We start from the raw sequence: 15,634 nt of genomic DNA on the forward strand, positions 1-15,634 counted from the left end.
CAAACGAAAATGGAATCATGCCATCTTTTCTAGGGCGACAATTTTATCATTCCATCTTGTATGCATGCGTTTGTGGGATGGCAGCATTCTTTCCGTTAAGCAAGTTTAATTAAGTCATATAGACAAATTCCTGTCTACATAATTTGGTTAAAAAAATCCTCTACAAATATTCCAAAATCTTTCTGTGAATTATCCTGATGATAAGCTGGGTGGATGTGAAAGTACTCGAGTTAAAAAAAAAAAAAAAAAAAAAAAAGCTGCATTTAATATATAAGAGAAAGGAAATTAAAACTAAGTTGAACTTTACAATCAAAATTTATTGTTCGACTGAATACTTCAAAAAACAATTTACAAAGTCCTTATTCCGCGGAGTTTTCAAAAAATACTATTCTTGTTATTCTTCTCGTTAGAGGACATAAAGAAATCAGCAAATTATATTTGTAGCAATGCTAGAATTTGCGAGATAAGGCATTAAGTGAAACTGCAATTTATTGTAGTTATAAATTGCCAAATAAAAAAAAGTGAAAAAATGTTGGATATGTAAAAAAAAAAGAAAAAGTATATATAAAAACAAACCACGCATAATATTTCAGTTGCATGAAAATCCTCTCAAGTTGATCCGAAATGCGAAATAGTTCTTTAGAGAGAATGGAGTCCAAAATAAGTCCAGTATGACGATGCGTATGTAATCCGATTGGAAAGGCTTTAAAACAGCTGAAATAATGAAAATTGTTTTTTTCCGGGCAAAGCAGTAGCCCAAAAAGAAGTCTGTTCCCAGTCAAATGGGACCTAATAGTAAAAAGGTATATATATATATATATATATATATATATTTTGTGTGTGTGTGTGTATGTATGGGTGGGTGCAGGGGACATCATTCTTTCATTTTAAGCAGATTTCATTAAATAAAACACAAATTCCTGTCTACATATTTTGATTCTAACCTTTTCCAGTTTTCTTATTAATTTTCTTGTTTCTGGTAAAAACTGGTTGATGTAGGTGTCATAGTCACTTAATTTGAGTACTTTCAAATCCGTCTAAATTCATTGCGAGGGATGACTACCAGTAAAGATGGGAGGTGATAGTACGGTGTGTTCAAAGTTTGAATCCAGTTTGTTCCACTAAAATCACTCACTTAGGATGTTGGCAACCTTACACGTAGTCCCTCCCATAAGTACTTGCTAGAAATAATTCTGACTAGAAAAATATCGGGGAAACCAATGCCAACAATAGAATCTTTATGATTCATATGATATGATGATGATCAGTAAAGATTTTAAGTTATTTACAGAGGTGACCCCCCCCCATCCAGCAAAATCACACGTTATTAAATATATTAATGTGTCCTATGTTGCTTTTAAAGGCATTGAATGTTATCACTATTACTGACATTCATTTTGTTAATATTTCATTTCTTTGAAAAAAAAAAAAACCGTCCTCTCATGACGAGATCAGTTCTACGCATGCGTCAGATGACGTCATGACATGATTTAGTTTAAATAGTTGAAGAACTGAGTAAATTTCATGCATGTCGTGTTAACTCAATTGGTTAGAGCATTGGGTCATTATCTAAATGTTTTCGGTTCGAATCGTGGTGTGAGATGTTTTTTTTTTTTTTCGATTTTTTAAATTTAAATATTGAAGCAGGGTTATTTAAGCCATTTTTCACGTAACATTTGTTTTTCTGTGTTTTTTTTTTTTTTACTTCGCTTATTCTTAGGTTTTCATCAACACCCCCACCCGACCGACCACACACACACACACACAAAAACACCCGGGTACCCACTAATTTTTTAAATTTTAATATCGAAACAGGCTTATTTAAGCAATTTTTCACATTTTTTTTTTGTTTTTAGTTTTAACGTTCGTTTTTCTGTTTTCTTTTTTGTTTTTCAGATTTTTACATTTAACATCATTCGTTTGCCTTACGTTAGTTTTTTTATTGTTTTGATTACCCCACCTCGCTTTATTTTCCAGATAAGTTTTAACGTTCGTTTTTCTGTTTTCTTTTTTTACTTCGCTTATTCTTAAGTTTTCATTAACAACCACACACACCTCGAAACACTCGGGCAATGCCTGGTAACCCTCCTCCCCACACACACACGGGTCACGGATTTTCGCCAGGTTCGTATCATTTTAAACTTCCAACCTTCACCCAATATACATAAAAAAATTGGCCAAAAACGTTAATTCTTTCACCCTGAAATCAGTAGTTTTCTACAGAGGGTGGGGTTAGCAAAAACCGTCCTCTCATGACGAGTTAGCTTCTACGCATGCGTCATACGACGTCGTAACCTGATTTACTTTAAATATTTGAAAAAGCAACACAATTTCGTCAACGTCGTCTTAGCTGAGTTGCTTAGAGTGCGGCCTCATTATCTAAATGTTTTGGGTTCGAATCGTGGTGTGAGATTTCTTTTTTTTTTTTTTTTTTTTTTAATTTTAATATCGAAGCAGGGTTATTTAAGCCACTTTTCACATTTTTTTTTTGGGGGGGGGTATTTTTCACGTTCGTTTTTCTGTTTTTTTACTTCACTTATTCTTAGATTTTCATTAACACCCCCCACCCCCGCCCGAACACACCCGGGAAACGCTGCGTACCCCCCGCTAGTTTAAAGATAAATGAAAAAACTTCAAATGTCAGGAAAATGATAAAATCATTTTTTATTTACTTTTTGTTGTTGTCAAGTCCAATATTTCGCTAAAAATAGCCTCATCAGGGTAATAAGTTTAGTCCTCATACAAACATTGTCCTACCCTTTGTTGAACACTATGAACAAAATTCAAACTATTTAACTAATACAAATCAGCAAATTAATATTAATACCAGACCTCGAGCTTTTAATAAAGTACATACATATATCGGCGCTACTTCAACATTAATTAAGAAAAGAATATCAAACCACATTTCTTCTTTTAACAACCATAATTCTAATAATAACCAAGGAACTTCTCTAACCACTTTAATTAAAAAACTTAACTCTAACAATATCCCCTTCTCAATCAAATGGACTATCATAAAATAAATCTTATACTCCAGGCTCTAAGTCATGTCGCCTCTGCACAACCGAAGCTATAACTATAATTACTTCCCCTCAAAGTAACAATATAATAAATTCTAAAAATGAACTGATCTCTTTCTGTAAATATAAGTCCAAATTTAATTATAGCAATTTTGAAATTACATAGTTATTACTTTGACCCTTTATATAGATATAAAAATTTTTTTTCTTTAACTTTATCGTTTTTCTACATACTTCTTAATACTTTATAATTTAATAATCTTTTATTTTAATTCTTTATCCGTTCTTTGCATGGCCGGTTATTTATCTGCATATTCTGCTTTATTCTTTAAACTTTCCTATCTATCTAATATATCAATCTACCCACACTTTCATATCTTGTATGTATATTTACTTATATTTTACTATATGCATTTACTTACTTTTTTTCTTGCTTTTTCCTGAATTTGCAGATACCGGCCATCCTCTCCCCTTAAATAATTCTTATTTTTTTAATTTTTATTTTATTTTATATTTTATTTTTTATTATTTTTTTTATTTGTTTATTCTTTATTTATTATTTATTTTCTATTTATTTATTAATTAATTTATTTATTTTCCATTTAGTGTCATCTAACAACTCTTCCTGACATTTTTTTAAGTGATGACCTGTACATTTCAGTTGACCTATATTATTTTGCCCTATATATTTATTTTTTCACGCCTTTAACATTTCCTATCTGGGTCATTTTGACTTTTGTTTCCCTTTATTTTATATTTAACATTATCATCATTTTTTTTTCTCTCCTTTTTTTCTCTCTCCTCTTTCTCTTCCCTGATCTTTCTTATTTATATTTATGTCTCGGAAGTAGAGTGAAAAGCATATCTTATTTTTCTTTTATTAATATTATTGGAATCTTTTCTTTTTCCTTGTACACATTTTTGTGAATTATTCCATGGATTTCTGCCTTTGGATTATTGTGGACCATCTTCTTCCAATTATGGGATTTCCTTGGATTTTACTTGTACAAATGGAAATTCTTTTAACTTTCTTGAAGTTTTACATTTGGATTTTACCATCACTGGATTTTTTATTTTCCACCAGACTATCCATTCATGTGTAATCACCTTTTTCTTCACTATATTCCCTCTGCTTCACTTTTTTGTTTTCAAGTAAGATCTTTGACTTACTTGTTGTTTCATGAAATACTTCTGCATGCAAAATCCGATTCCGCATTTTGCTAATTCCTACCCTCTGATGAGAAGGAAAGTATTTCTTCGAAACTCTGCGGATTAAGGACTATCTATTTATCTAGTGTTTCCTTTTCAGATTAAATATGTTTAACATATTTTATTAACTGTTTACTCATATATATATATATATATATATATATATATATGAGCGGTGGTCAAGGTCTGGCGTGGACGTGTGTTAAAAGCACACAGATGTATTAGTGTCATACTGTGCTTCTCCCAGACAAATCAACCCCACGTGCACGTCGTGACCACGGCCACTCAGACGGGGCTCTGATGAACGGTGAGTGTCCTGCGCCGTATAACTGGACCTACACTGCTTTGTGGACCAAGGTTTTTTTTTAACCAAAGGCTAAGGGTGAGGTAACCCTGACAGAAACCTCCAGAGGAGCTTAGGCCCTGTAAACTGTGGCATACATGACTCACCGGCATGTGGAATATGCTCTGGTGTCCAGCAACCTAAGTCCCAGTCATGGATCAAATGGCATGATGGGTGGAGAGGGCTCCGTAAGCCATGGTGAAAGCAACCTCTCTATGAGAAGGAAAACCTTGATAAAAAACCTGCGGCGACTGCTGCATTCAATGATGTTGACTTGCTCTTCTTTTGGGTTCAATGTGGCAGTTGTTCAGAAAGTGGGATTGTCTCGGTGCAAAGACTTTCCTCACTAAAAAAAGCTTCAAGCACAGACATTACTTGATATGTAATGGAATACACATTTTACCATTAGTGTGTATCTCGATAACAGAAAGGCTGGCTGTAGCCTAAAACGGCAAACGGACACTCAATGATGCGGATATGGGTGTCAATGTAAACAAAGGCTCTGGAACATCCAAGGTCTGGTCTGGCACCACAGCCTGGATCCGGTCATCAGCAGATGTGCAGGACTGTAGAAGTTTCATAGAAGTGACAGTCTGGCACATGCTGCTAGTGGCGCTCATGTCTGCTTCATTTGAGCCAGAGATGTATTAAGTAATGGCAATACTCGAGAACGAGTTTGCTGCCATCATATATATATATATATATATATTAGCGATGGGATGATTCCAATATTTTTTTCCTCAATTCTGATACAATTATCGATTCTGTTTTAAATTTCCGATTCTGATACAATTACCAATTCTTATTTTTTAAAAATATTGTAACATGTACTTGTCGAATTGATTTATTTTTAGTATTTTTTTTTTTTTAGACTACCATGAAAACCCATGCATGTATTTATGCATTGGCTTTTACATATGCATATATTTTTTGCAAATATAAAACACACTTTTGAAGTAATCTACACATTTTAATTTTACTGGCATTTTAAAATCAATAAATATTTATTTTATCTTTAGCACCAGCAATGGAAAATTAAGTTTCAAACAAAATAAAACCAAAAAATAAACAATTAAAAGGAATCATTTTTGGCATTCGAAAATATTCACTAATGTTTTTCCGATTCCAATATCCATCAAGATACCCCAAAATGTTAAGTTTTCTGATTCTGATAAATTACCCCAACACTATTATATATATATATATATATATATATATAAGGTTAGTGGGAGAGAACCCCAGCAGAGTGCTCGATTAAGAAAATTTCAAGAATAAGAGCATAATATTTACTTAGACGTGTTACAGAAGATCAGAAAAACATTGGTACCATTGGTTTCAAATCCAAAATAAAGGTAACCAATATGTGGTTGCCTATGTCGGACTCTCTTCAGCTTTTATTTATATCTGTTTGGAGTGAATAAAGTTAAAAAAAAAAAAAAAAGAAAAATTTAAATGAAAGATTATCACCTGAGCCAAGTATCTTTGTTTGGTCCTTTTGGTTTGTAGTAGATAATTCGTTCAAGAGACAATGTGAATTTAACCCCCTTCACATCCGAGACGAACAGATTACTTAAGGAGTTGTGATGATTCACACACACAAACACTTGATCTTCAGATGCGTCAGCAATGTAATAATCCTGAAACAGAGTTTAAAAAAAAAAATAAATAAATTAGCAAAATAAATTTTGTTTCTGACAATATTTCTGAGATGTTATCATCATTTAAGGTGTTGTGGGAGGAGCAGAACAGATAACGACATTACAACTCCCAACAACAGGAAGCCAATAACTAAAAAACAAAAAAAAACAAAAAAACAGGATGCACTGATTATAGACAAAATTAATTATGAAAACGCAGTGGCCGAAAATGTAATATTTTATTTAGAGAAAGAAATACACTTGCCAATATTCGATATACCTATAAAACAACCCGTCACAGTTGATCCCACACAAACACCTATGATATGGCAAGGCAAACTAGCATTCTCACTATCTTTTCCATACCAGATATTGGTTGCATGTCCATACAAAATGATTTTTTTTCCATGAAACTATCAACTATGCTGGATTTGATCGAAAGAAACTATGTATGTCATTGTAAAGGGTGGAACGATAAAATTGTTGCAATAGAAAAGATGACATGATTCCATTTCCGTTTGATGAAAACCGGTTTCTTTTTTTTTTGTTGCAGACCATCTATTAGTTGGCCAGTTGTGTATAAATCCCAAGAGATATAGGAGTCTTCTACCATGTCCGAAAGTGACACAATGTTCAACAAGCGAGATCAGAGATGCGCCAGTGTACAACTCATGCTCTCTACCAATCCAAGTTATGACAACAGAACCATTGCCAGCACCCTCAAAATCACCTGTGACCTTTGACCTTCAGGTGTGTTTTATTGAACACTGAAATATTTTTGTTGAACTCTGAAATCTGCACGGAATTTCAAATGGAACTACTTAATTCATGGAGTAGCACGCTTATGTTGCAGCAGCCATGACCAAGTAGGAGCCTTAATTCGCACTTGCATTGTTAGCATCATCCACACTGAGAATTGAACCTTCAACCTCCAGCAAAGTGTCACAAGTGAATTTTACAAAGTACTTTAGCTGTTACACCACAGGATCATTTTGGAGCTAATTTAGGTTTCATTTAAAATGTTGCCAATCAAATACAAGAAGATGAAAACTTTTAGATTGTAAGAAACTTACCAAATTATTCATTTGTGGCCAGAATTGAGCTAATTGGAATTCCCCACGATTACGAGACACCCATAGGAGCAAGTGGAATGATTGCGACGTACCAAAATAATTCTGAAAAATAACAAAATTAAAATAAATTTAATAATAAAAAAAATCTATATAAATAAAACAGTAAATGTATATATGTATATATATATATATATATATATATATATATATATATATATATATATATCTGTGTGTGTGTGTGTGTGAAAATATTTAACCAATAAACTCTTAAACTTCTGGTTACATAACACTGAAATTAACAGGAAATAGTAATTATACAGCAAGGATGATTTATAACTACTAAAATCTTTGTTTGGATGGATGAATAACACATCCAGAAATATGTAGACAAGTTGAAATGCAAAATGTTCATTTCAACTTGTCAACATATTTTTTACTCTTTTCCGTGCCCAAATCCAATTCATTTCTTCAAGTCAGTTTATATTAAACCTTTCTTACCTATTTCTTGATAGTCATAACGATAGGTTGGTTAGTTGTTTTTGTTTTACTGCATATCAACCCTTTTCAGGTTATTTAATGCCAAATCCAGTTATTTTGAAGAACAATTTTTTAATAGAATATTTGTTTTTTCAAGTCGGTTTCTATTTAACCCATAGTTGGGACACTAACAGGCACTACCACTCTGAGTTAATGGACCTGGGAGCAATGGCAATTAAAAGGTGGCTCCACACTCCCCAAAGCCCGCAAGCTGGGGCCTCACCAACGGATATAATTTAAGGTAATATCCAGGACCCATAGCGATAGAAGACATAGTTGGAGCACTAAATGTTTTGGTTTCGATTCTAGCTGAAGTACCAAAGTCTTTTTTATTTTAACTTTTGGAATCAGTACTATATATTAGGTATAATATAATATTCAATAGCAAATTGGGTCTAAGATAATAAATACAAAATCGGCATGGATTAAAATATATTTAAGCATATTTTACAACCTGGCAAGCCGTCACCCCCACCTAGCCATAATTGTAATTATCAACATTAACTCGGTAACATGTCACAGAATATATAAAGAATATTCCTTCTTCAAATGCCGACTATAGAATTGTTAATACAATTTCCAATTCTGTCTAATTTGGTAAAAACAACCAAAAAAACTTCAGTCTACACTTGACTTGTCCATCAAGTTTCAAACATGAATGCCCAACAGTCTTAATCATTGAATAGCGATAATATTAACACATCTCGATACAATGAATGAACAATCAGTCAAGATAAATATCGAGCACTACTTAATGGTCATTAAAATATGACTGAGGAAACCAATTTATTATGAAGCTTCTAATAAAAAAGTTGTTTATCACAAAAGTACATTTTTTTTACTTATGTTCACCCCTAACAAGGGATATCGCCACTTGGACGCAAGGGGCTACTATCTTACTATTTGGGACCATGCTTAGGAAAGATTAACAAGACATTGGTTTACGACATACTTGAACTTCTCCATAACAGTACAGCCAGGGATGTGGGTAGCAGGAAGGGAATTCCAAAGTCTAGCTGTTCAAGGAAAGAAACTATTAGAATAGAAAACTTTCTGGCATTTAGGGACTTCAGCAGTAAAGGGGTGAGATTTTACTGCTAAACGGGTTTGTCGGGGATATGTACATTGAGGGGCACAAGTGCAACGAGTTCATCAGCACACATTCCATTAAAAAACATGTAAAACAAGCACAGAGATACAACATTGTGGTGATGGGCCAGGGGTTGGAGCCGAGTTGACAAAGTAGAACTCTTTTTTGGACTTTATCCAAAAGGGAAAGGCTAGTCATAGATGCACCAGCCCAGATATGGCAACAATACTCCATGCATGGGCGGTGGCCTTGTAGGATACTCTCAGGTGTGAGTAGTCTTCTAGCTCGATAGAGGGAACCTACCTTCTTTGAAGCAGCTTTCGCAACGTCCTCAATGTATTTGTTTCAGTTCATATTGCCTGCAAATGTTAGGCCGAGGAGTTTGAAGCAAGAATTCTCAGGTAGGGTGTTATCTGACATGGATATAGGTTGGTTGCTTGTTTTTGTTTTACGGCATATCAACCCTTTTCGGGTTATTTAATGCCGAATCCAAAGATTTTTTAATAGAATATATTTGTTGTTTTCACGTCGGTTTCTATTTAACCCATAGTTGGGACCCTAACAGGTACTACCACTCCGGGTCAGAGTGAACCTGGGAGCAATGGTAATTAAAGGGTGGCTCCACACTCCCCAAAGCCCACAAGCTGGGGCCTCACCAGTGGATATAGTTTAAGGTCATATCCAGGACCCCCATTGAGGGACTTTTACCCTCTGCAGGGGGGCAGTCGGCATATTCTAATGCCTCACCGACAGGGCCCATGGATATAGGGGGTTGGAGCGGTGTCTTGTAATTGTTAAAGGAGAGCAACTTAGTCTTATTAGCATTAAATGTTACCATCCATTTGTGGACCCATTCCACTACAGTCTGGAGGTCATTTTTTAATGATTCTGCCATTGTCTTAGATTTATGTACATCCGTTCTTCATGCATGTTATAGAATATTGTATTATCATCAAATATACCCATTTCAGATACAATATTATCAGGGAGGTCGTTTTTTTGAATATCAGGAATAATAGTGGTCCAACGATCGACCCCTGAGGCACTGCCACATTAATGTTATGCTGCTTGGATGAACGTCCAACAATGACAACCTGGATGGTTCTTTTATCTAATTATATTTAGTATACATCCATTTTTACTGTATGATTTAATTTTCATAACCAGCCCTTCATGCCAGACTTGGTCAAAGCCTTAGATATATCAAAGGTTACAGCCCTGGCTTCGCCCACCTTATCCAGTACATGGTAAATGCGTTCACTATTAAAATATCTGCAGTAGAATGACATTGCCTAAGTCCATACATTTTGTCAATGGGAAGATTTGCTTTTGCAAGGTGGCGGACTAATGCTTGATTAATTAAGGTCTCAAAGATCTTAGCGAAGAGGAGGGAAGAGACTGATAAGGCTATAATGGAGAGGGTCAGTCTTTTCACCAGAATTCTTGTACACTTGTACCACAGAGGCCATCTTCCAGCTATTAGGGAAGCAAGATTCAACAAGGCATTTATTGTAGAGCTTGTAAAGTATGGGAGCTAGGCTGAGCATACTATATAAAATGAGGTCTATGCTTGACTTGACCACCAAGTTTTCGTAATAAATGCTCAATAGTCTTGGTTATATCAATATTCAATCATATGTTTCAACTGAGTGAAGTTCATTAAGGATCATACTTACTACTGATGAGACTGTTACCAAAGTCTCCCCAGAACCATTCCAACAAGTCATTTGAAGGATAAAGAGTTGCAATTCCACCAGAAGATTGTCCATATATGCTATTGCACTCCAAATGCACAGCATGGATTGCATATGAAAACCTGAGATCATTGGTTTTTATTGATTTGAGGATGTGAATGCTTAGTCATTATCAGTACTGAGAGCTAACTAGTGATCATTAAGATGAGTGCCAGTATTAGGATATGAGAGTGTGAGGGTTGGCTCCTCCAACACCCCCTAATCAATGGTTTCAACAGAATGGGACAGCTCCTTAAACTTCAAATGAATTGCTGAAATATCTGCGAGGACACTTTGATGATCATCTCATCAATAAGAGGTATGATGCTGAATAGACTTCACACACATATGGAGCATATTATTGAAACATGAAGATGCAAATGAATGGTCAGTCTTGATCAATACAGAGTACTACCGAGTGGTCATTAAGATGTTTTGGACAGATGAAGAGATGTTTGTGAAGGATGAACAGTGGGTTCAAAAGGATTGGCCAAGAGAGGAGTGCATCAGAATTATTGACAATTTTGCATGGCGTATCCTAGCATGTGTGCAACACAGGGGTGTATATTTGAAGCATGACGATAACACCAAGACTGTTGGACATTTATGCCTGTAACTCAGTGGACAAGTCAGGCAGAGAGTGAAGTTTACTTGCACCACATATGGTTAAACTGCAGAAACGATTGTGAATTGGCGATTCCATGGGTGGGTGGCATTTTGTGTGTATATGAAGAGGGGGTTACTGTATGATTTTTTCATTTGCACTCTAACAGTATTAGCAAGAGATATTCTTTCCAATGAACTTTGGGTCAGTAAGAAATAATTATTTATTAAAACTGAACTTGACTTTAGTATTTGAGTCGCTAGCTCGCCTTTCACTTACGATTTGTTTTGTAGCAAACATGTAATTTTCTTTGATTTCAAAATCTTCCACTCCAGAAATAATTGCCCGTTGGTTTTTGGCAAAGAAATCTGTGGATAAAACCACAGTACTGTGTCCATTGGGTTCAATTCGTTCAACATAAATGCTGTTTGGATCGTCATATTTTTCGTGTCCCCTTAAAAAGAAAAAAAAAAGAAAAGAAATAAGTAAAAGAAAAAAGTAAAAAAAAAAAAAAAAAAAAAGAAATAAGTAAAAGAAATAAGTAAAAAAAAAAAAAGAAATAAGTAAAAAAGAAAAAAAAGTAAAAAAGTAAAAAAAAAAGAAAAAAGAAAAAAGTAAAAAAAAAAAGAAAAAAGTAAAAAAGAAAAAAAAAGAAAAAAAAAAGAAAAAAGTAAAAAAGTAAAAAAAAAAAAGTAAAAAAGAAAAAAAAAGAAAAAAAAAAGAAAAAATCAGATTTGTTTTAGCATTTATTACTTTTAGTTTTACACTTATTTTTTACTTTGTCGTTTCGTAAAATAATTTTGGCGAAAATCTTTTTACATTCAGAGTCGTAACCAAGAATTATCACAAAATGGTAAAAAAATGGGATTTTTCATTTAAAAATTGATGTAATGGAATGACCTAACATCCCTTCATAGATGAAATGAACTGTCACGTGACAGAGAGAAGAAAAAAGACAGGAAGAGAATAAGACAATATATCACCTTTATTCCCTTGTAAATAAACCCCTTTGTCTTTCACCCTTAACCCCGTGTTTCTTGCTTAATTCTTATTTAAAGTAAAGATATAACAAATGGCGACAGGATTTGAACTTACAAAAAACGGAACTTTAAGCTAAAAATATTGTAAAACAAAGAGAAGAATATACAGCACGGATAAATTCAAATACTGATTTAAAAAAAAAAAAAGCTAAGACACACAAAAAGTAAGTTATATTTTTTATAATTTAGTCTGTTACGATCCTACTGATAAAAAAAAAAGAGAGAGAGAAATTGACATTTCACAAAGCATTGAACGAACAATTTTTGAAAGTGTCCATTTCAAATTTCTTTTGTTTCATAAGAAAAAGCAATACAGCGGAAAAAAAACACATGTAGGATGTGTTTTAGTGTCAATTTCGTGTGTGTTGCAAAAACCTTGTCTACAGAAGAATTTTTTTTTGTGGTTTTAAAAAAACTATCCAGTGAATTTATTTAATGCTTTGTGCAGGTGCTGTTAACCTTTTGTTTTATTACTGTGTTTAAAAAAAAAAAATTCTTCAACATGGAACAATTAGTCGAGTTTATAAAAAAGATACAATTAGCATTGGCAGTGCAGCAAAGTCAGATGGAATTTTTACAAAAAGAGCAGTTAAAACAAAGTGACATATTAAAAACAATATTAATAAATCAAGAAGAAAAAAAGGATTGTCGGTTCACTCCAGAAGGAATTGCAAATTCGCTGACAGAATTTTTCTATGAACCAACGAGTGGCTTAACGTTTCCAGCATATTATCGTAGATACGAAAATATTTTTTCCAAACGATGTCAGGCCTGGTCGGATGAAGAAAAAAATTATTTTACTGTTGCAAAAACTGGGTTCCCATGAAAATACCAAGTATACAAATTGTATACTCCCAAGGAAACCCGAAGATATTTCTTTTAAAGAGACTATAGAAATTTTATTGAAAATTTTCGGGGAACGGGATAGCTTATTTTATACTCGTTATAGGTGTTTAAATATTTTGAAACAAGATGATGAAGACTTTATCGCCAATGCCGGGAGAGTAAATGCCCAATGCGAGTTATTTAAGTTGAAAGACCTAAAAGAGGTCATGTTTAAATGCTTGATATTTGTGCAAGGGTTAACATCCTAGAAGGATAAAGAGATTCGTTCTAGGATATTATCCATTTTGAACCAAGACATAGAAATAAACTTACAGAAAGTTACTGAGGAATGCCATAAACTGTTAAATTTAAAACAGGATAATACTAGTATCGAAGAGAAAAATGTTGACAAAATACAAAGGATAAAGCAAGGTGACCACTATGCAAAGAAATACTGTAAGATGTGTGGAGAAAAGAATCACTTCACAAAAGAGTGCTACTTCAAAAGCAAAATATGCTATAAGTGCGGGCGTAAAGGACACAAGTCAACAGTATGCAAAAAGGAGAAATACTGTAAGCATGAAATAAAGACCATTGATTCTAAAAAAAGAGTCCATGTATGGTAAAAGGAAATATATTGAAGTTAGATTGAATGGCCAAATTGTCTTTTGGATACTGGAAGTGACATATCCTTAATTGATGAAACAACATGGAAGAAAATTGGTTCTCCAAATCTGCAAAACACAAAGAAAATTGCTAGAGTAATGTCTGGATTAAAATTTAAAGGTGAATTTTATACTAATGTGACCCTGAATGAAAAGACGTTAAAAACTAAAATGTATGTGATACCTGGAAAAAATTCTAATCTATTCAGTATAGATTTGATGATACTTTTCAATTTATGAGAGAAACCAATAAAGTCATTTTGCAAAAGAGTAAATGTGACAGGATCTGAAAGTCCCAAACTGCCAGGAAGATTTGTTGGGGATTTGAAGGATTTTAAAAATGTATTTTCTGAAGGTCTGGGTTGCTGCACTAAAACGAAAGTGAAATTTGAACTGAAAGATGAAACTAAACCTGTGTTTAAACCCAAAAGGAAGGTTCCGTATTCGGCATTAGAAACAATCGAGAAATAATTAAATAGACTCGAAGAAATCGGAGTAATAAAAAAAGTGGACTACTCTGAATGGGCATCACCCACAGTTTTTGTGAAAAATAAAAATAAAAAATCAGGATATGTGGAGATTTTTCAACGGGACTTAATGATTCCTTAAAGGATCATAAGTATCCACTGAGGAAATATTTTCTAAGTTAAATAGAGGAAAAATTTTCACAAAAATTGACTTATCAGAAGCATATTTGCAGGTCAAAGTCCACAAAGATTGTTCTAAATACCTGACAATAAAGGATTATTTTCCCTAAAACGATTGCCGTTTGGGTTAAAAGTAGCACTAAATTTATTCCAACAAATTATGGATGCCATGCTAACAGGCTTGGATTTTGCAATGGCTTATTTAGACGACATTTTGATAAGAAGCAAAAATGTTGAAGAACATAAAAACCATATTCGGAGGGTATTCGAGAAAATAGAAGACTACGGATTTAAAGTGGCTCTCAAAAAATGTAATTTTGGTATGGACAAGATTGAATATTTGGGACAAATAATTGATTGGAAAGGTAGAAGACCTAACCCAAATAGGACAGAAGCAATTAGAGACATGTCTAGACCAGACAATGTAGTGAAGTTACAGTTATTTTTGGGTCTAGCAAACTACTATAATTCTTATATCCCAAATATGCATGAACTAAGAGCACCATTAAACGAATTATTGAAGAAGAATAAAACATGGCCTTGGACAAAGGAATGTGAGGAAGCATTCCAAAAAATTAAAAGATGTTTGTTATCGGATCTAGCGTTAGCACATTACAATCCAAAAAAGGATCTAATTGCTGCGGCAGATGCGAGCGAATACGGTTTAGGAGTGGTGCTTCTACACAGAATGGAAGATGGATCTACTAAACAAATTTCTCACGCCTCGAGGGTTTTATTACCCGCTGAAAGAAAGTACAGTCAGATCAAAAAAGAGGGGTCGGCAATTGTGTATGCCATGAGAAAGTTTCATAGATTCATTCATGGAAGATCTTTCATCTTAGTTTGCTCAATTACGATTTCAAAATGAAACACCTAGCATCTAGTAAACTTGCACATCAGATGGTTTGTCGAGATTGATCCCCAGTAAAACTGAATTTGAAGAAACTGTTATAGCAGCACTAAAAGAAGAAAATGAACTAACAGATATATTAATAAATACTGTTAGGGAATTTCTGTTACACTTGAGGAAATAAAGAAAGCAGCGAAAACAGATAATTATATTAATAAGATAAAAAAAACAAGTGGGACAAGACGAAAAGAATAGAAAAGGATTAAAAGTGTTTCCATTTTCTATGTTTGATGAAACTCTGATGTACACAGACAGAGTGGTAATACCACAAGTATTACAAAAGAAAATCCTAAAAGAA

The 15,634-nt window shown here is 33.7% G+C and overlaps 1 protein-coding gene across 2 annotated transcripts in view; it reads right to left on the reverse strand.

The window, feature by feature from the left end:
- Nucleotides 1–15,634, reverse strand: part of LOC145249015 (sortilin-related receptor-like) — a 287,750-nt gene that overhangs the window by 112,965 nt on the left and 159,151 nt on the right. For both annotated transcript variants that reach the window (XM_080110875.1, XM_080110874.1), the window contains exons 5-7: nt 11,529–11,703; nt 7,286–7,387; nt 6,043–6,212 (exon numbers count right to left, since the gene is read on the reverse strand). In XM_080110875.1, coding sequence (XP_079967001.1) covers nt 6,043–6,212; nt 7,286–7,387; nt 11,529–11,703 — 447 coding nt within the window. The remainder of the gene's footprint in view (nt 1–6,042; nt 6,213–7,285; nt 7,388–11,528; nt 11,704–15,634) is intronic.

The sequence above is a fragment of the Euprymna scolopes genome, chromosome 27 (assembly GCF_053919585.1).
Source record: "Euprymna scolopes isolate OS-2025 chromosome 27, ASM5391958v1, whole genome shotgun sequence".
Taxonomy (NCBI): Eukaryota; Metazoa; Mollusca; class Cephalopoda; order Sepiida; family Sepiolidae; genus Euprymna; species Euprymna scolopes.